Below are 19,970 nucleotides of genomic sequence, written 5' to 3'. Positions count from 1 at the left end.
GGGTAGACCACGCACCACAGGAACCGGCAAAAATCCAAAGCGCTACACCCGCATTGCAGTCGACTATACGCACAAGCGCCGCCTTCTCGAATTCCTGGCTGCTGGCTATTCTGTAAACGAAGCTATTGCACACGTCTACCCAAATTGCAGTAGGCAAACAGTTTGTAGTGATGATGATTATTCCAGCAGCTCCGACGATGAGTTTTTCTAGATGCACAATACAACATATTACTTTGATAAGACTTAATTGCGAAGGTAACCAAGCGAGCTTGTCAATTGGGAAAGAGCACCGCAATTTTATGCGGGTTCAATTCCCGCCGTGTCCATATTTTTTGATTGGTCCAAAATACCAAGAATTATTATAACTTTTACTTTTTATCATTTAATTCTGAGACTTGGCAACAGATGTACCGTAAACTGCATACATTGCAGTTCGCTTAGGACAGGGGCGATGCGGTACTGTACTACCAGATCCAGAATGCTAGCGCCGCTGCAGCCTTCACGCAAACTTTCTGCTACTTCATGCATGATAGTGAGTGCGTCTAATACCGTATTTGTAGTCTAAGAGAAGGTTGTGGACATCCTGCCCAGTTAAACGCCAGGTTGAACGAAGATCTATGAAACCTCAAAAGAACATTCTAGGCACCTACCTCTGTCATTTGTCCGGCCTGTAGAATGCTCTGTTGAAGTTGCTGGCCAGCAGAGGGAAGCACCACTGCCAATTTATCACACCAATCGGTGTTAGGCCAACGAAAGCATAAGAGCGATTTTGCCTTCAAGATAGCAGCTATTCAGCAGCTACTTCTCCTTCGTCAGTGCATCTGTAAAACGACATGAGTCTAATGCTAAGCGTTCGCTAACCTATACTTTAATACGTACGGCGATACCGGTAGCCAGCCCACCGTAGGCGGACTGTATAAGTATAATATACTATGAATTATACAGCTTGGTTACACGCTCAGTGTCGATATAGCTCAAGCCCGACGTCGGCAAAGAGAACAAGATGGTTAGTTTTGTCTGTTTCCTTTTGTCCGTGTTACGCGACTCAAAGGTCAACACTTCTCGAACGCTCACTTGTAGCGAGCGATAGGAGAGATTTTCAGGGTCACTTTGGAATTGGCTCCCTACATACCTACACACCGAGACCGGTGTGACAAGACTTCAAACCGTCAGGACCACGCCAACGAGGAACTCATGAAGTGCACTTTTGACAAGGTGAGTAGTTCGAGCAGAAAGTTTCTACAACACGTACGCATGAATTTTAGTGTGGCTTCACGTAAACCTCTGTCCACCACTCCAATTGTCCGGATAACCGGTGCCTCGTCCGGATACTCTGTGGGTGGCTCCCTCACTCTGGAATCCGTCCACTCACTCGATGGCGGGCCGCTCCTCTTCCAGCGCGCGGCGCAGCGCGGCGGTGCAGCGCCTGATCGACAGCGCGGACCAGTCTCTGAGTCTGCTGGCGTCTCTGGGCGACGCGTCCTCAGCCAGCGCTTCTGTTGAGACGGGCTCTTCCCTCCGCTTCGGCCCGGACGACGACGCTATGGACGACGCGCCGGACGCGCGCGAGGCCCAAGACGAAGGCGACGACGGGCAGGACGCGCGGCTGCTGGAGCCCGTGGTCAACGCGTCCGTGCGTCGCGGGCTGCTGCACGTGAAGGGCGTGTTCCCCGACCAGTCGACGGAGTTCGTGGACGTGGACCCTCGCGTGGCCACCGTGGGCGACCTGAAGCGCGCGCTGTGCGGGCGCCGCGACTCGGCGGCGGCGCTGGGCTTCTCGGCGAAGGAGGCACGCGTCCTGTTCGGCGGCCAGCTGGTGGAGGACGCGTGGCTCGTGGTGGACTGCGGCATGGGCTTCGAGGGCGCCATCCACATCGTCCAGGCGGCGGCGCTGGCCGGCAGCTTCCTAAGCCGCGCGCCCGGCGGCCTCTTCGACGGGAAGACGCAGCCCCGTGCGGACCCCAAGCTCTCCATCTCGTCCATCGCGTCCGTGTACGCGGCGCAGCAGCCGCCGCCGCTCACGCTGGAGCAACTGGGCAGCGGCAACGACCAGGTCATGAGCCAGCTGGCTACCTTTAAGCAGTCGCTGTCGCTGTCGCTGGCCACTGTGCCGTCGGCCAGGGGAGACCTGTTCTCGAGGCACGTGCGCCCGGAGGAGGCGTCCTTCGCGGACATGGCGGCCGACTTCTACGAGAACTTGGAGCGCGTGCAGGACTCGGACCTGTACTGCGAGAAGCTGCTGAGCGGGTACATCGACGTGCTGCAGACGCGGCTCGAGAAGCTCGAGGCGACGCTTGCCAGCAGCAGCAAGGCTCGCGGAGCGCCCACCGCGGCCCAGCAGCGGCTACAGACCGACATCAAGGAGCTGCGCGACGAGCGCAACACGTGGAGGCTGCTGTTTGAGCTGCGGCAGGTGTGCCATGCCAGCAAGGAGATGGCGGACGGAGAGGACAGCCTGATGATGCTGGGCGCAGAGGCCGAGGAGCTGCGTTTCGAGATGCTGGAGGACGACGCCCTGCGTCTGCTGGAGACGCGAAACGAAACGTACAAGATTCAGCGAGCAGTCAAGGCGTGGCTCGAGAGCATGGCACTGGAGAGTACGATTAGCATTAGTGACAAGCGTGGTGCTACTGGATCGCGCACATTGAGGATGATGAAGAAGCAGGTTTTCCCGGGTGAAGAGGTGCGCATGGACCCCGATGCCGTTCTGCGCGATGGGGACGACCACGTCTTGCCCGATGACATGGAGGATGAGGCGGAGTTGATGAAAGCGGTATGGCTGTACGTGCGTGCTGGACGAATGGACGATGCAATTGATTTGTGCATCCGTTTGGGTCAGTCGTGGCGAGCTGCGAGTCTTTCGGGAGGCAACCCGGTCGGTGCTAGTGAGACCAATGAGCGCGAAGACATGGCAATGGAGAGGTGGGGAAATCCATTCCGTGCACTTTGGAAGGCAATGTGCTGGCGCTTGTCTGAGCAGGCTGTTGATGGAAAGTTATCCAAGAGCAACAGCTTGCTCGCGAAGAAGTATGAGGAGCTTATTTATGCGGCCTTGAGCGGTAATGTCCAAGTTATTACGAAGAGCAATCTGTGCGAAAACTGGGAGGATCACTGCTGGGCTTATCTACAGGGTATTACAGAGCAGCAGGTCGATGAGATTTTGTACAAGCTGTTGAAGGTGAAGTCTCAGTCATCGCAGTTGATTGTGGGTAACAATGCCCACTACCTGCGCCACTACTCGAGCTTGCTGGACAAAACGAAGTATCTTAAGCGCTATCAGGTGGACCTAGACACCCTGTTCAATGAGCTGCGAGGTAGCCAAAGTGAGCTCGTCCGAATGCAGGCCAACCAACCCCACCGTCAAATCCAAGCCAAGTTGGTGACAGCTAAGTTTCAGTACATCGTGTCAAGCATTTTGGACACACTGCTATTCAACCCGGAGGACGACTCGTACAATTGGGACCTGCAGCTGAATTCGACAGTGCAGTCAGACGAAACGTCTTCGCTGTTCTTGCGCTTTGCTGCCCACTTCATCATGTTTGCCAACTTCACTGGCGAACTCTTCGATGAACAGGCGGGTCACATGATTTTGAAGCTATACATCCGGCACTTGGTGAAGCATCGCCAACTGCAGTTTGTGCCAGTTTATGCCTCACGGCTTCCAACTGCCGGCGCAATCGAGATCTATGTGCAGATGTTGTCGACGGTTGAAGACAGATTGGAACGCGAGCTGTGTATTAAGCGTATTTTGGAGTGCGCTGGCATGGAGGTCTTGTCGACGGTGTTACAATCTGTGGTCGAGCGTTTATGCGAAGAGTACCGGTTGGTAGCGCAGGAACAGCAGCAGAAGAAGGGTCAGCCGATATCATCCGATGTGCCCACGACGGAGATCGACAGGAAACGTATCCGGACAATTGAGTTTTTGTGCTTCTACACTGAACATCGGGCGGAAGCGTTAGTCCGTGCAAATATGCTCACGCGGCAATTCCTTCTGGAGGGCAAGTTTGCTGCTGTAAAGGAATTGGTCGAGGAAAGCTTACCAGAGGATTCAATTGGTGTGCTAGACTTGAATCGTGCCACCCAATTGCTACGCGACGACGACGAGATTGAACGGGCTATGCGCGAATCCCTGTGCTGGCGCGCGTACATTCAAGCGAGTGCGCAGTACGATCTGTGGAGAAACTGCATCAACAATCCTGGCGCAGAGGCTCTCTCGCTCTACAGCGAGGAGAAGGACTATCTAACCGACTTGATGTTCCATGTGTCGCGATCGGCTGCGGCCACGTTAGAGGTGCTGCACTTTGAAAATGGATGGCTCATGGGCTGCTCTAATGACGCTACAGAGGATGCCTCGATTCGGGAGCGTTGTTTGCCAACGCTGGTATTCAATCTGCACTTTATTCAGCTTGAGTCGGCTAAGACCATCATGCGCCTGAATCACTACCCGGAGGACGCCAAGGCGGAGCTTGCACGACCACTGCTTGAGAAATCGATCGAGGTCGCCGACGTTGTGGCCGACGAACACTACGGTGTGTATCACGCGCTGGACCAGGATCAATGCCGGGACCTGCTGCATGGATTCCGCGAGAGTGCAGTTTCGCTGGCTTTCGTTGAAAGTATGCCGACGCCAGTGATTTCGCCTGATATCGACCAAGAATAAGCGCTTCTAAACTACCTGTGACAATTAGAGAGAGATAAAGTCGACGACAGTGTGGGTGTGCGGACATCGCAATAACAAGCAGACTCTTATCTCGTGGCTTATTTTGTTTTCGACACTAGTTTGCTGCAACAAGTCTTGCTGTAGGCACCGCCAGAGTCCACCGCACCAACAAGATAGTCCTGGAATAACTTGGCTTTGGGGTCAGCTCCCCCGATTTGGTCTTCCAATATCCGCTGGGGCAATCGCCATACATGTGGACATGGACCCTCTTGGTTCCAGGTCCAAGCATGTTCATCGCGGTGGTCACCGTTGTTCTCTTCTACCAGTAGGATGCTTTGAATGCCAAAGCCAGGAGAAGCTGCTTCCAGCCGAATGTCGTACTCGCCACTATCAGTCAGCACTCGGCCGTCAGGGATAAATGGACTCGAATCAGCTGTGCCCACCACCCCAGTCAGATCAGTCAAAATGCCGCCAGTGTAGACCCCGCTAAGTTGAATCACGCTCGTCTCGGGTGGAGCCATGAAGAATCGCACCTCGTCTTCATGGTACCCACCGAACCACGAAGAGCAGCGGGTCGAAGTGTGAAAGCAAACACCATCCACGACTGTGTACGGGTCGCTCACACTTTCTGGGCGAAAACTAACATCAACCTGCACTAGCTTCTCACCAGGGGCCAGAGGCACGCAGTGCACTTGGTAAGGGTTACCCAGCGCCAGTAGACTCGAGTGAAGCTGATTTACCAACTCATCATATTGCTGTACACTGTCAAATGACTGTACAGACATCACCGAGTTGCCTTGAGTTGCTAGCAAGATGCCGAGTGGCGGTTGCGGCTGGGCCACAATTTCGCTTGAGACTGGTACCATTTTCATCACCGAGAACGGTCGCGGGTTGGCCAAGTCCTCAGTTGTTCCTGCGACCTTAGTTAGCAGTTCCAATGCCCCGCTGTCAGGGCCATAGAGGGACCCAATCGACCCCACATATTGTTTGCCGACAACTCCGTGCAGGCCGTAAATGTGATGACCTGCTGGGCATTCCATGACTGTGTTGTCCGGCCCCCTGCCTCCGCCAAACCAAGGACCGTCGCGCAGCGTCGTGGTGAATCGGATACAATCAACCCAATGGCCGCTGTAGACCTCAAGCTTTATCAGCTTTTCACATGGCAACAGCTCGAAAACGTGTTCATTCGAACGATAGATCCTTGGGTCCTTGGAATTTGCCGCTGCTTCTTCAGGCGACAACAGTCGAATAGACTCGACGAATCTTCCACATCGAATGACAATGGCTCCTATTGCGGGCAACGAAATCGAGAACGGTGTCTTGGGCCCACCCTCCAACGCTTTCCCCGCTGGAAGGAACGATGAAATTGTGGGGTTGTTAGCATGGAGTTCTTGTGGACGTGGCGACAAGGCAGGAGATGCCATCGGTAGACAACGTAGACCAAGCTTGCCCACGTAGGAGTCCCCTCTTGTTCCAAAGAACGAGCTCACTCGCCACCCTTCGGCAGCTTGCAGTGCGTGAAGATCTCCTCCAGTGCCGCCAAACCATCTTGATGATCGCAGGTTAGTATGTAGCTGAAGACCATCAATCCAAGCCATGGCGCGAATATCCACACGAGTAATGTGTTCTCCGACGGCAAGAACGAACCAATGCTTGCTTCCAGCAGCACGCAGTGGTTCTTTACGCTCCATTTTCAAAACTTCAGCACGGGTGAAGCTCTCAAGGTGGTTCACATAGGTTTCAGCATCGATCATCACGGCGCCAATTTCATCGGATTCCGACATCGACAGATTTCTCTCGGGAAGATCAACTTGTATGCCATTGAATTGGCCGTTTCCGACAGGTCCACGAACGGAGTCGTCCCAACTCACAGTTGGTCCAAGCAATGACGGCTTCGCGTAGCCGGAGATCCACGGACAGTGGCGCAGTAGTTGAGCTGAGCCTGGGTTCCAGTGTGCTCCGTCACGGCGCGAAACTTCACGAATGGCAGCCTGATTCAGCTCCAACCAGCCGTGGGGAGAAGCCTGGTGAAACCCCATTTGTGGCGAGTGTGGATCCGCTTGATAGACAGACAGTAGCCGATTCATGTCATCGAATCCACGGGCCATAATGCCGCTCGTCGAGTGCCCGAGCCCAAATGTATGGCCGATCTCATGCAGCATCGCGCCGATTCCAGTGGAGAAGTTGGCCCAGTACGTGCCACGAAAGCAGCTATCGTCCAGCAGATACCGCTGGTCAATGCGGGTGTTATTCAGGCAGCAGCTCGAGATCTCACCCAAGTGTGCCGGCCACGTGTGCAGTCCGCACGACCCAAAGACGCCGACTTTGCCTCCTCCGAGCGCCGTATGACCCTCCGCCTTCCGCGTCTTGGTGTTGTACCGCGAGCACCCGAGCACCACTGCATGCTTGAAGTCGACCTCGGGTAGGTCGTCCACTCCCGAGGCTTCGATGTCTTGCCCCACCAGGCGGATGAGCTCCTGGCCGTCAATAGACCGCGCGTGGGCGTTCGTGAAGCTGGACCGCAGCACCGCCACGTCGGGCAGCCCGTCGGCTGCAAACTGCATGGCGAACGTCTGTCGCCCCAGACCTGCGGCGTGCATCAGCTCGGCCGTGGCCATTTGCAGCACCAGCGCAGTGAAGCGAACCTTTGCAATTGCCGCAGCGTCGGAATTGTCAACGCCCGGCGGGGCGTCGAACCCATCGCGGGCGTCGGAGTCTGAGCAGATCTGGTAGTGAAATTTCACCATGTACCGCGTGACTCGAGGCCGATACTCAATGCAGAAGATGCGTTCGACGACCCCGGCGAGTCGCAGCGTGACGGCGAATTGGCCCTCGGATGGGAGCAGCATGAACGCCTTGAAGCGGCCGCTGGGGGCCGAAATCGGCCAAAGCGACGAGCGCAGGTGGTCCAGTCGAGCTTCCAAGAAGAGGTGGCTGGTATGCGGGGAGAGGCCGGTGACCCGGCCTTCGAGCAGGACGAGAGGGTACGACAGCACCTCGTCCTCCTGCAGGTTGTCCACGACGATGGAGGGGGCAGGGGACATGGCGCCGGGAGATCAGATGTACTTGTGACCTTGGTGAGCCGTGTGAATTGGGGAATTCCACCCACACTCGCTGCTATTATGCGTGGGTTAACCCAGAATTGGGTTGCAGGGCAGTTGACATTCCACCCAGATGGGTTGAAGCACTTTGTTAAGTACGATTTAGTGAAGGCCGAAACAATACGGTACCAGCGCTACAGTACCAACACTTTGTTGCACCAAATCCTCGTTGGCAACATGCTGCAGACTGCAGTAGGGCAGGATACCTGATAACCGGCTCCACTGGCGCGATTCGGACTGCTCACGTCATAGGCACGAGTTGTGTCAAAGTCGACCAACGCATCTTGCGTAGATTCGTCTTGAAGTAGAAGTACCCGTAACTCACATTGGGCTCCGTTCGGCAATCGACCTGAGGCTCCTGCGTTAGTGAGATTTGTCTGCTCACGCCTGACATCTACTTAGTGCCGTCTCGATGTCTCGATGGGGCTCTGTCCGGTCCGCTGTGGCCTGTTGACAAGGCCGCATCTTCGTGTTGGAGTCGTCGCTGGACGGACCGAGATGGGCGTCTACAACGAAGTTGACGACCGGTTGGTAGCGTAGAGATATGGTCATGATATCGGCCTTTCTTCGGTGCGAGTCTCCGCTTGCGACTTGAGCAACTTCGGCCTCAGTGTAGAACCCGCCGACTGGCGCCAAAGTCTCTGTTGTTGATGGTTCAGCGACAAGCATGGGCGCACTAGTTCTACTATCCCCCGAAACAAGCAACAAGCTCCAGGTCTCTGTATTCAGTGACAGCGCCAGTGAACTCGGTAGCCCGCACTACATGTACGACAAGGGCCCGGTAGAGTACGATGGCGACGATGACGACGATGAAAAGGCGTACACGGGCCGCTCACTGCTGCACAACATCCTGGCCGGACTCTTCTACTCGATCGCGATGCTGGCCGCGCTCTACTTCTTTATGGTGGCAGTCAAGTTCATCGAGTCAGGGTTCATGGTGGCTCTGGGCTGCGACGCCAAGGGGGCGTTCACTATCGCTGACAACCCGTTGGCGGGTCTGATCCTCGGACTTGTGTCCACGGCGTTGCTACACAGCTCCAGTACCATCACCTCCATTACGGTGACATTGGTGGCCACCCAGGGGTTGACGATTCGCCAGGGCGTATTCATTGTCATGGGGGCCAACATCGGCACTTGCGTCACGTGCATCGTGGTGGCTTTTGGCCAGATCCAAACCCGTTCACGCTTCCAGCGAGCTATGGAGACAGCTACAGTTCACACAATGTACAATGTGTGGTCCGTGATCATTATGTTCCCTTTGGAGATTATCGCTCACCCACTGGAGAAGTTATCAGTGCTCATGTCGAATGCGAAGACGTCGACCGGAGATTTTGCCAGTCCAGTGGACGCAGTGGTCAAACCGTTTGCAAATGTACTCATTCAAGTTGATACCCAAGCCATCCTCGACATCACATCGGGCAAGAAGGAGTGCACGAGCGACTTGTCGTTGCTCTCTGGAGGAGCATTCGAGGGCAGCTCAATGAGTGACGGGCAGATCGGCGCAGTTGTGGTCGTGATTGGGTTTCTGATGCTTGCAGCTTCGCTGATTTGGTTCGTGCAGATGCTGGCCAAAGTGTTCTTGGGCCCCACCAAGGTGCTGGTTTCGAGGATGCTTGCCTTTAATGGCTATGTCAATATCCTCGCGGGAGCAGTTATCACATTTGTTGTGCAGTCATCAACGGTAGTGACGTGCACACTTACGCCCATGGCTGGCCTCGGTGTCTTCACACTCGAGCAAGTGTATCCGCTGATTGTTGGTGCCAACTTGGGTACTTGTGGGACAGCTCTGCTCGCCTCACTAGTAGTCGGTGAAAAGCAGGCTGTAGCTGTGGCGCTCGCGCATCTGTGGTTCAACTTCTTCGGAATCATACTGTTCTACCCGGTGCCGTTCACACGCCGCCCGATTATGAGTTGGACTCGTTCTGTGGCGTATTTCAGCGCTTCGTGGGCAGTAGTGGGCGTACTGTTCATTCTAGTGACCTATTTGGTGTTGCCGGGCTTTCTGCTTGGGCTTGAACAGCTTTGCACAGCGAGCAAAACGGGCTTACAGACACTGGGTTACGTACTATCAGGTGTTAGTACTCTCCTGATAGCGGGGGGTCTTTTCTGGTACCATGCGCGAGGTGGTCGACATAAGTGGCACGCTTTTCTCGAGCACAAATATGCAGAGCGCGAAGAGCGTCGGCGACGAGATGAGACAGCCATGCTGTCAGAGGCGTAAACAAACTTTATCATCGTGGTCGGTCGTAAGCTAATGAGAGCTCCTGTTTGATTAAACGCAGCTGGCTGAGGTTCGTGCACCTAAATCTGCCTCGAGTTTTGCTACACGCAACAAAAGACTCTCTTTCTCTTTCTTAGCTTGGCGTGCCAGTAATTTCGCAGCATTTAGTTGGCGATCCGCCTTTTTGACCGAGATTGTCTTCTCTTCAACCAGAGCTTCCAGCTCCGCAAACTTTTCTGCTGTTGCGCGCGCGTTGTTTTCGCGCTCTTCTTGGGATAGAGCCTCGAGCTGAGCCAGTTTTGCCTCGAGCTCCTAAACAACCACCATCGTCACATTAGACACGTGACTTCGTGTCAGGTAAGGAGCTACAATGCGTACCTCAATTCTGCTGGCTAAAAGAAGTTTTTGATCCTGTTCCTCCTGGACTGCCATTTCGAGTTCGCGTGCTTCCTGCAGCAAAGCATCTGCGCCAAAGTAAACAGTTAAATACAGGTGTTTAAAAACAAGTTTAATCACCCACGCACCGTGTTTCTTTTGGAGTTTTGCAAGCTCTGCTCCTGTTCGGGCACCTTCCTCCTCAGCGAGGATCTTCTCCTTTTCCAGCAGCCGCAGTCGCTGGTGCATCATGTCCCGGTCGGTAGCCCACTTTTTCTGGTGATTTTCCAGCTCGTCCTGCAGTTCCAGTTCTCGGGAACGTAGGTTCTGGATTAACTCAAGCTGCTGTAATCGCTCCTCGTCCTTGGCTCCGGCATCCTCCATGTTGATGTCGCGTAGGAATTGTGCCTCCTCCTGGAGTTGTAAATATTTCTCGGCTAGATCTTCTTTTTCCTGAACCAGTTCAACATTCTCTGCTTGTTGGCGCTCTAGCTGCTCTCGAAGTAGCGCGATCTTGTGCTTCTTACGCACGATTTGGTCCTCAAACCTAACATTTTATTGCTCGTTAGACAACTATTGTTCTTAGGGAGACAGTTATCGTAAGTGTACTTACACTCTCAACTTGTCGAGATCAGCGTACAATTCAGCCATCTCGTCCGCTTGGGCGTGAATAGTAACCGACTTAGAGGCCAGCTCCGCCCGAAGCTGCTCGAGCTCCTCGTATAAGGCTTCATCTGCCGCACTCCGATGTTAGCTGTGAATACGCCAAAACCATAGAGCCCAAACTCACCTGCAGCAACATCGTGATTGTTGGGTGAAGTCGCTACCTCCTTTTCTTCTTTTGCCTCGTCGTCCTCTTCTTCAGTCTCATCAGGTTTCTCCTCCTTTGCGGAAGCATTACGTTGGTTATCTTGCTTCAGTTTCTCCACCGTCCGCTGGAAGTTCTGACCGATCGCTTGCAGCTCATTTTCGAGCTCCTCGCGCGTTTTTGGTCGGAACCGCAACGGAGCTCCCACAGCTTTCTTGAGTACGAAGTCATTCACTAGCGCACGAGAGTCTTGGAACTCAGGTGCCTTTTCCTGTAAAGCTTGTTTGAGCACGTCGATGAGTAGCTCTTGCTCACGTTGTTGTGTACGCAAGTCTTGGATCAACGCCGATCGACGATGTTCCTTTTCTTGAGCTTTCAGTCCCTGGAGTTGTTCCTGCAGTTGGTTGATTGACCGCATTAGAGCTCGCACCTTTTGCTCGTGCACAGCCTTGAGCGCACCAACTTTCGCTGTAGACACAGCATAGCATAGTTCGTGTTAGTTGGTTGATATTTATCGTCATCAGAAGCACCTTTTGGTGACAACCTTCAACTGCTGGGTTGGCTTCTGTAGCATCCTGGGCGATTCCATGTGATACGACCAAGCGACGTAGCTCTTGCTCACGCTTCTCCTGCCTAGCAATGGTAGCTTGCGCAGTCTTCAGAGCTTCCTGTCGTCAAAGCACCGATTCATACAAATGAATTTCACTTCAGCTTCGACAACATCTACCGAGCAGCATACTTCTGTAGCTTTGAGACGATCCACCACGCTGAATCAATGTCAACATGTAAGCAACGTCGTAACCATGACTTAGTGCTGACAAGACATCAGTCCTCGACGCTTACGCATTAGACGGGGTTTTCTTCGCCTCTGCGCGGGCAGAGCGACGAACAGAGCTGGTGACACTGCTCATAGTCTTCGTAAAACTTGGTTAGTTTCGTTCGAGCACCACGAAAGACTTGTGAAGGGTCAGATATCAATTGAAGCTCGAACTGCGTAGACTTAATTAGACGCTTTAGCCTTACTACATAGTTGCTCGGTTCATCTATCTACTTGGTAGATTGCAGACTTACACCAGCACGGGGTGGATCTGGGCGTCGTACACAGGCTTGTGCTTGCACAGCACCTTGGTAGCCAGCGACGTGTAGTCGAACAGCCAGCAGTTGTGCGGCACGTTGGGCACCTGGTGGATGTGCAGGCGGCCGGACGTGTCCAGGGTCTTGAGGCCGTACAGGTCGTTCGTGTACTCGACGGTCTGCTTCATGTCGACGATCTTGAACGTGCTGAACTTGGAGTTCACCTCGGCCACGGAGCCCACGGTCGTGTACTTGCCCAGGAGGCAGCTCTGCCACGGGGCCTGGATATCGTCCTGCGGCGACGCGAAGAAGTGCGCGGCCTTGAGCTTGGAGAAGTTGGCCTTGCGGCGGGCCTGGTCAGCCTTGCACTTGTCGTCGGTGCCGCAGTTTTGCAGGTTGTTGACCTTGGGCAGGAACGGGTCGATGCTCAGCCAGTTGTTGAGTGCGGCACCGGCGAGCGGGGGCGTGATGATGTTGGCGATGGAGCTCTTGGCCTGCAGCGCCTTGTTGGTGGTCACCAGCTGGATCAGGTCGCTCTGGAACTTGCCCTTCCACGACGTCGAGTCGGCGGCGTACTTGGCGAAGTCGAAGTCGGCCTTGTCGATGGCGTACGGGCCCAGAGCCTGCAGCAGCACCTGCAGCGGCACAGCGTCCGATGCCTGGGGTCCGAAGAAGTTACCGTTGCCGTCGCCGGCCATCGAGATGTACGAGTGCACGTTGTGGTCGTTCATTTCCTCGACCACACCGCGAGAGACCGAGCCGCCCTGCGAGTGGGCCAGGAAGTGGTAGCCGTTGGCGTAGGTGGCAGGGCTCGCCGCGATGATGCCGCGGATCTGCTTGATGGCCATCTGCACTTGGTCCGATAGGGCCGTACGCACGGAGCAGGAGGTCTGACAGAAGTCGAGGGCGACGTAGGTGCGACCCTCGGCCTTGAGGCTGGCCTCGATCTCGGCACCGTTGGTCTTGTTGCCCGTGGCACCGTGGAAGAAGAACACGGGCAGCTTGGCACCGGCAGCCTCGTTGGCGGCAGCGGAGCCGACGAGCGCAGTCGTGGCGGCGACGAAGAGAGCGCGGAACGAAACCATGGCTGGATGGACTGGACGGGGGCGACTAGGGGCTTCCGTGCAAAACGCGTAATGGCGAGTGCCCCACCTCGAACACAAGCAAGCACCAACTGCTAGAGAGCGCGTCGAGTACGATCTCAATCCGTTGGCCCGGCAGCTTCAGCGTTTACGGCAGTCAAGTGTCAACAGCTGCAGCATTGGGATCCGCAGCGGCGATGGTTGCGCGGTGTAACAGGCTCTGGTACCCAGCACAGCACGCTCTTCCGCCAGTCTCTGCGTGAATCCGGGACAACCGATCTGAAACCCGATCTCCCCGCCAGGTTTGTGCGCGCTATGTTGAAGGGCCGACTGTAGACATCCCGCGTGTCCCGCACACGGCTGTGTTCCACGCCATCTCGCCCAGCAGAATGTTTCAACTGATAATCTCAGTGGGGCGATAAACATTGGGGGAGCGGTCATGTCATGTCTGGTGGAGCGAGCCCCTTTCCAACTCTGAGTTGACATGACAGGAACAACGCCATGTATGCAGAATACTACAGTACCTGTATATTTTTGCTATCAATTACTCCATGGTGCGTACTGTGCGAATCCTACTGTAGCACACCGTGTTTGAGATCTTATTCTTGAGCATGCCTCGAACAGCAAAAGTTTTGTCCGGTACATGTATCCGGCGCAGGACCATCTACCGCGGCCACTTCCGCCTGCACCAGATGCATCCATCTGGCCTGCACCGTCGCAGACTGCAAAGGTGGCTCCTTTGCGTTAACTTTTTTTAGGAGTTGTAGTGTGCCTCACGAATTTCTCGTGATTTATTATAGTTATTACAAGTTTTTTTTGTAGTAGAAAGCGTCTATCCAGCAGCGCAGCAGTGCCGCCACTGACTGAACAAACCGAACAGTTTGCACGCCACACCGAGTCATCAAAACGTTTTTCTTCTACGCACATGTAGAGAGAGGATCAGACTACATTCTATTAACTTAAGTGGACTCGAGTACAAGATATCTGGTACCGGTAAGTCCTAAGCCATGATATCAGCGCCGGTATCTTTAAAGAGCCCAGTGGCCTTACGTGGCTCACCCTTTGGCGAGGTGACTCGTGGAGGGGGCTGTCGAACACATCTAAGCAGAGGTGGAGCCGTGTGCACCGGATCATTGTGTGCAGCCTCCGTCGCTCCCGTTTAGCCAGCGCACGTAAGTACCGCGCTGCTGCTTTACTGAATTCAGGCACGCTGCTCTCTTGGGATACTCGTCCGCCTTGGTGTACCAATCGGTTCCGTTGGACCCAAAATGACGCTATACAGATTGCACATATGATCCGCCATATTCGCTCCATTCTCCCTCGTATGCCCCCCTCATCGTCGAATACGGTAGCTAACTTAGCTCGAATTGGTCGAGAAATCGGTGGAGCTGCTCTTGACGCGCAGTTTTGAACGAACATCTGATGTTGATCGGGCTGCAGCACCGTGCCCGTCCAACTCTGTACTAATTCCTGCAAGCACGCTTGAGCACATGTGCACCTCCAGAATATGTGGTCTAGCGTTTCCTTCTCCCCTTGGCATTGATCGAGTTTGCGACAGCTTTTGTCATGCTGCCTTCCGCCAAAGTACAAGTTCAACTGGCATGTTGCCAGCCTACGCCCTTACCACAGATTCCGCTCGCATCTCCTCATCCGCTCAATCTCTACGTCGTTGTGACGAAGAATTAGCTGGTGCTGGGCTCGCTCATTGCTCGTGCGTATGCGGAGAGGGCTCAATACAAACGAACCTGTCCAAAAGACTCTTGAAAACCTGTTGAGGAGCTACGGGCGTAGGGGTTGTAATGGCCGGAATCCCAACACCAGATTTACAACGCTGTTGCTTGAGAACGGATGTCAGATTCCGTGAGAGTAGCTTCATCCACCTCCGTAGCCTGACTCGACACACATATCCCTTGGCTGCTTGCTGGGGAGGGCTCACCGTCCGGCTGATCTTTATTCCTGAAGGTTAGAGCGCACCCTGGACCGAAAAAGCTACGCATAGAGGTGGCCGCGTTAGATGCTAGCAAACCATGGACCCTAGTAGTGCTAGCCGTACCGTTTGGAAAGATCAACCTCACCCTAGAGTTCATTGCTACAGACATGATGAACAGGATGGTCGCAGTTCCGAAACGGCGTTTCAGGCAAACGGTACTCGACCTTGGAGCACCTCATCGGATCCGGTTGCGATCTTCAGAGAGGAAACGCAAATGATCGGGAGAATACGACACACCATCTCGGCAACCACCCGTTTGCCGCCCATTGCGCGCGTCCTTTGAAGATATTGACCTTGAACCTGGAGTTTAGTAGGATATTTAGTAGATATCATGATTTTTGATCTTACTAAGTATATGTTAGTACTAACTACTACACTTGGAATTGTATTATTATTACTAATAATTAGATATTACTATTAGTAGTGTAGAGTACTAATTGTGAATTTACTACCAATCCCTGATTGGTGAATTCCACCCACACTCGCTGATGCTATGCATGGGTTATTTTAATAAAATAACCCAAAATTGGGTTGCAAGGCAGTTGACATTCCACCCAGATGGGTTGAAGCACTTTGTTAAGTACGATTTAGTGAAGAATAACAGCGCTACAGTACCAACACTTTGTTACATCAGCGCCAAAGTCTCGTTGGCAACATGCTGCAGACTGCAGTAGGGCAGGATACCTGATAACCGGCTCCACTGGCGAGATTCGGACTGCTCACGTCATAGGCACGAGTTGTGTCAAAGTCGACCAACGCATCTTGCGTAGATTCGTCTTGAAGTAGAAGTACCCGTAACTCACATTGGGCTCCGTTCGGCAATCGACCTGAGGCTCCTGCGTTAGTGAGATTTGTCTGCTCACGCCTGACATCTACTTAGTGCCGTCTCGATGTCTCGATGGGGCTCTGTCCGGTCCGCTGTGGCCTGTTGACAAGGCCGCATCTTCGTGTTGGAGTCGTCGCTGGACGGACCGAGATGGGCGTCTACAACGAAGTTGACGACCGGTTGGTAGCGTAGAGATATGGTCATGATATCGGCCTTTCTTCGGTGCGAGTCTCCGCTTGCGACTTGAGCAACTTCGGCCTCAGTGTAGAACCCGCCGACTGGCGCCAAAGTCTCTGTTGTTGATGGTTCAGCGACAAGCATGGGCGCACTAGTTCTACTATCCCCCGAAACAAGCAACAAGCTCCAGGTCTCTGTATTCAGTGACAGCGCCAGTGAACTCGGTAGCCCGCACTACATGTACGACAAGGGCCCGGTAGAGTACGATGGCGACGATGACGACGATGAAAAGGCGTACACGGGCCGCTCACTGCTGCACAACATCCTGGCCGGACTCTTCTACTCGATCGCGATGCTGGCCGCGCTCTACTTCTTTATGGTGGCAGTCAAGTTCATCGAGTCAGGGTTCATGGTGGCTCTGGGCTGCGACGCCAAGGGGGCGTTCACTATCGCTGACAACCCGTTGGCGGGTCTGATCCTCGGACTTGTGTCCACGGCGTTGCTACACAGCTCCAGTACCATCACCTCCATTACGGTGACATTGGTGGCCACCCAGGGGTTGACGATTCGCCAGGGCGTATTCATTGTCATGGGGGCCAACATCGGCACTTGCGTCACGTGCATCGTGGTGGCTTTTGGCCAGATCCAAACCCGTTCACGCTTCCAGCGAGCTATGGAGACAGCTACAGTTCACACAATGTACAATGTGTGGTCCGTGATCATTATGTTCCCTTTGGAGATTATCGCTCACCCACTGGAGAAGTTATCAGTGCTCATGTCGAATGCGAAGACGTCGACCGGAGATTTTGCCAGTCCAGTGGACGCAGTGGTCAAACCGTTTGCAAATGAGCTCATTCAAGTTGATACCCAAGCCATCCTCGACATCACATCGGGCAAGAAGGAGTGCACGAGCGACTTGTCGTTGCTCTCTGGAGGAGCATTCGAGGGCAGCTCAATGAGTGACGGGCAGATCGGCGCAGTTGTGGTCGTGATTGGGTTTCTGATGCTTGCAGCTTCGCTGATTTGGTTCGTGCAGATGCTGGCCAAAGTGTTCTTGGGCCCCACCAAGGTGCTGGTTTCGAGGATGCTTGCCTTTAATGGCTATGTCAATATCCTCGCGGGAGCAGTTATCACATTTGTTGTGCAGTCATCAACGGTAGTGACGTGCACACTTACGCCCATGGCTGGCCTCGGTGTCTTCACACTCGAGCAAGTGTATCCGCTGATTGTTGGTGCCAACTTGGGTACTTGTGGGACAGCTCTGCTCGCCTCACTAGTAGTCGGTGAAAAGCAGGCTGTAGCTGTGGCGCTCGCGCATCTGTGGTTCAACTTCTTCGGAATCATACTGTTCTACCCGGTGCCGTTCACACGCCGCCCGATTATGAGTTGGACTCGTTCTGTGGCGTATTTCAGCGCTTCGTGGGCAGTAGTGGGCGTACTGTTCATTCTAGTGACCTATTTGGTGTTGCCGGGCTTTCTGCTTGGGCTTGAACAGCTTTGCACAGCGAGCAAAACGGGCTTACAGACACTGGGTTACGTACTATCAGGTGTTAGTACTCTCCTGATAGCGGGGGGTCTTTTCTGGTACCATGCGCGAGGTGGTCGACATAAGTGGCACGCTTTTCTCGAGCACAAATATGCAGAGCGCGAAGAGCGTCGGCGACGAGATGAGACAGCCATGCTGTCAGAGGCGTAAACAAACTTTATCATCGTGGTCGGTCGTAAGCTAATGAGAGCTCCTGTTTGATTAAACGCAGCTGGCTGAGGTTCGTGCACCTAAATCTGCCTCGAGTTTTGCTACACGCAACAAAAGACTCTCTTTCTCTTTCTTAGCTTGGCGTGCCAGTAATTTCGCAGCATTTAGTTGGCGATCCGCCTTTTTGACCGAGATTGTCTTCTCTTCAACCAGAGCTTCCAGCTCCGCAAACTTTTCTGCTGTTGCGCGCGCGTTGTTTTCGCGCTCTTCTTGGGATAGAGCCTCGAGCTGAGCCAGTTTTGCCTCGAGCTCCTAAACAACCACCATCGTCACATTAGACACGTGACTTCGTGTCAGGTAAGGAGCTACAATGCGTACCTCAATTCTGCTGGCTAAAAGAAGTTTTTGCTCCTGTTCCTCCTGGACTGCCATTTCGAGTTCGCGTGCTTCCTGCAGCAAAGCATCTGCGCCAAAGTAAACAGTTAAATACAGGTGTTTAAAAACAAGTTTAATCACCCACACACCGTGTTTCTTTTGGAGTTTTGCAAGCTCTGCTCCTGTTCGGGCACCTTCCTCCTCAGCGAGGATCTTCTCCTTTTCCAGCAGCCGCAATCGCTGGTGCATCATGTCCCGGTCGGTAGCCCACTTTTTCTGGTGATTTTCCAGCTCGTCCTGCAGTTCCAGTTCTCGGGAACGAAGGTTCTGGATTAACTCAAGCTGCTGTAATCGCTCCTCGTCCTTGGCTCCGGCATCCTCCATGTTGATGTCGCGTAGGAATTGTGCCTCCTCCTGGAGTTGTAAATATTTCTCGGCTAGATCTTCTTTTTCCTGAACCAGTTCAACATTCTCTGCTTGTTGGCGCTCTAGCTGCTCTCGAAGTAGCGCGATCTTGTGCTTCTTACGCACGATTTGGTCCTCAAACCTAACATTTTATTGCTCGTTAGACAACTATTGTTCTTAGGGAGACAGTTATCGTAAGTGTACTTACACTCTCAACTTGTCGAGATCAGCGTACAATTCAGCCATCTCGTCCGCTTGGGCGTGAATAGTAACCGACTTAGAGGCCAGCTCCGCCCGAAGCTGCTCGAGCTCCTCGTATAAGGCTTCATCTGCCGCACTCCGATGTTAGCTGTGAATACGCCAAAACCATAGAGCCCAAACTCACCTGCAGCAACATCGTGATTGTTGGGTGAAGTCGCTACCTCCTTTTCTTCTTTTGCCTCGTCGTCCTCTTCTTCAGTCTCATCAGGTTTCTCCTCCTTTGCGGAAGCATTACGTTGGTTATCTTGCTTCAGTTTCTCCACCGTCCGCTGGAAGTTCTGACCGATCGCTTGCAGCTCATTTTCGAGCTCCTCGCGCGTTTTTGGTCGGAACCGCAACGGAGCTCCCACAGCTTTCTTGAGTACGAAGTCATTCACTAGCGCACGAGAGTCTTGGAACTCAGGTGCCTTTTCCTGTAAAGCTTGTTTGAGCACGTCGATGAGTAGCTCTTGCTCACGTTGTTGTGTACGCAAGTCTTGGATCAACGCCGATCGACGATGTTCCTTTTCTTGAGCTTTCAGTCCCTGGAGTTGTTCCTGCAGTTGGTTGATTGACCGCATTAGAGCTCGCACCTTTTGCTCGTGCACAGCCTTGAGCGCACCAACTTTCGCTGTAGACACAGCATAGCATAGTTCGTGTTAGTTGGTTGATATTTATCGTCATCAGAAGCACCTTTTGGTGACAACCTTCAACTGCTGGGTTGGCTTCTGTAGCATCCTGGGCGATTCCATGTGATACGACCAAGCGACGTAGCTCTTGCTCACGCTTCTCCTGCCTAGCAATGGTAGCTTGCGCAGTCTTCAGAGCTTCCTGTCGTCAAAGCACCGATTCATACAAATGAATTTCACTTCAGCTTCGACAACATCTACCGAGCAGCATACTTCTGTAGCTTTGAGACGATCCACCACGCTGAATCAAT

The 19,970-nt window shown here is 53.7% G+C and overlaps 7 protein-coding genes across 9 annotated transcripts; 3 read left to right on the top strand and 4 right to left on the bottom strand.

The window, feature by feature from the left end:
- Window positions 1–1,375: 1,375 nt before the first annotated feature.
- Window positions 1,376–4,660, top strand: IUM83_04317 (nuclear pore complex protein nup107; the record flags this gene model as incomplete). 2 transcript variants are annotated; one of them, XM_067928386.1, is made up of 2 exons in its annotated part: window positions 1,376–2,773; window positions 2,840–4,660. In XM_067928386.1, 2 exons carry the CDS (start codon window positions 1,376–1,378, stop codon window positions 4,658–4,660), a joined length of 3,219 nt encoding a protein of 1,072 aa, XP_067792840.1. The 2 variants fall into 2 exon arrangements, with proteins under 2 accessions (XP_067792840.1, XP_067792841.1); XM_067928385.1 differs by having other exon boundaries at window positions 1,376–4,660.
- A 1,486-nt stretch (window positions 4,661–6,146) lies between these two features.
- Window positions 6,147–7,704, bottom strand: IUM83_04316 (Jacalin-like lectin domain-containing protein; the record flags this gene model as incomplete). 2 transcript variants are annotated; one of them, XM_067928384.1, is made up of 2 exons in its annotated part: window positions 6,147–6,234; window positions 6,308–7,704. In XM_067928384.1, the coding sequence occupies 2 exons, from the start codon at window positions 7,702–7,704 to the stop codon at window positions 6,147–6,149; spliced, it is 1,485 nt and encodes a 494-aa protein (XP_067792838.1). The 2 variants fall into 2 exon arrangements, with proteins under 2 accessions (XP_067792838.1, XP_067792839.1); XM_067928383.1 differs by lacking the exon at window positions 6,147–6,234 and having other exon boundaries at window positions 7,145–7,174; window positions 7,306–7,704.
- A 724-nt stretch (window positions 7,705–8,428) lies between these two features.
- Window positions 8,429–9,563, top strand: IUM83_04315 (putative sodium-dependent phosphate transporter; the record flags this gene model as incomplete). The annotated part of the gene is made up of 2 exons (XM_067928382.1): window positions 8,429–9,355; window positions 9,546–9,563. The coding sequence occupies 2 exons, from the start codon at window positions 8,429–8,431 to the stop codon at window positions 9,561–9,563; spliced, it is 945 nt and encodes a 314-aa protein (XP_067792736.1).
- A 470-nt stretch (window positions 9,564–10,033) lies between these two features.
- On the bottom strand, window positions 10,034–11,583 carry IUM83_04314 (Lysosomal thioesterase PPT2-B; the record flags this gene model as incomplete). The annotated part of the gene is made up of 5 exons (XM_067928381.1): window positions 10,034–10,294; window positions 10,361–10,446; window positions 10,507–10,904; window positions 10,971–11,091; window positions 11,148–11,583. The coding sequence occupies 5 exons, from the start codon at window positions 11,581–11,583 to the stop codon at window positions 10,034–10,036; spliced, it is 1,302 nt and encodes a 433-aa protein (XP_067792842.1).
- Window positions 11,584–12,232: 649 nt separating this feature from the next.
- Window positions 12,233–13,087, bottom strand: IUM83_04313 (Lysosomal thioesterase PPT2-B; the record flags this gene model as incomplete). Its single annotated transcript, XM_067928380.1, has 1 exon — window positions 12,233–13,087. The coding sequence occupies one exon, from the start codon at window positions 13,085–13,087 to the stop codon at window positions 12,233–12,235; it is 855 nt and encodes a 284-aa protein (XP_067792835.1).
- Window positions 13,088–16,456: 3,369 nt separating this feature from the next.
- IUM83_04312 (putative sodium-dependent phosphate transporter) lies at window positions 16,457–17,591 on the top strand (the record flags this gene model as incomplete). The annotated part of the gene is made up of 2 exons (XM_067928379.1): window positions 16,457–17,383; window positions 17,574–17,591. 2 exons carry the CDS (start codon window positions 16,457–16,459, stop codon window positions 17,589–17,591), a joined length of 945 nt encoding a protein of 314 aa, XP_067792834.1.
- A 470-nt stretch (window positions 17,592–18,061) lies between these two features.
- Window positions 18,062–19,611, bottom strand: IUM83_04311 (Lysosomal thioesterase PPT2-B; the record flags this gene model as incomplete). Its single annotated transcript, XM_067928378.1, has 5 exons — window positions 18,062–18,322; window positions 18,389–18,474; window positions 18,535–18,932; window positions 18,999–19,119; window positions 19,176–19,611. The coding sequence occupies 5 exons, from the start codon at window positions 19,609–19,611 to the stop codon at window positions 18,062–18,064; spliced, it is 1,302 nt and encodes a 433-aa protein (XP_067792837.1).
- Window positions 19,612–19,970: the final 359 nt, after the last annotated feature.

The sequence above is a fragment of the Phytophthora cinnamomi genome (genome assembly GCF_018691715.1).
Source record: "Phytophthora cinnamomi strain GKB4 chromosome Unknown Contig33, whole genome shotgun sequence".
In the NCBI taxonomy this organism is placed as follows: Eukaryota; Oomycota; class Peronosporomycetes; order Peronosporales; family Peronosporaceae; genus Phytophthora; species Phytophthora cinnamomi.
This window is presented reverse-complemented; position numbering and strand designations above follow the sequence as displayed.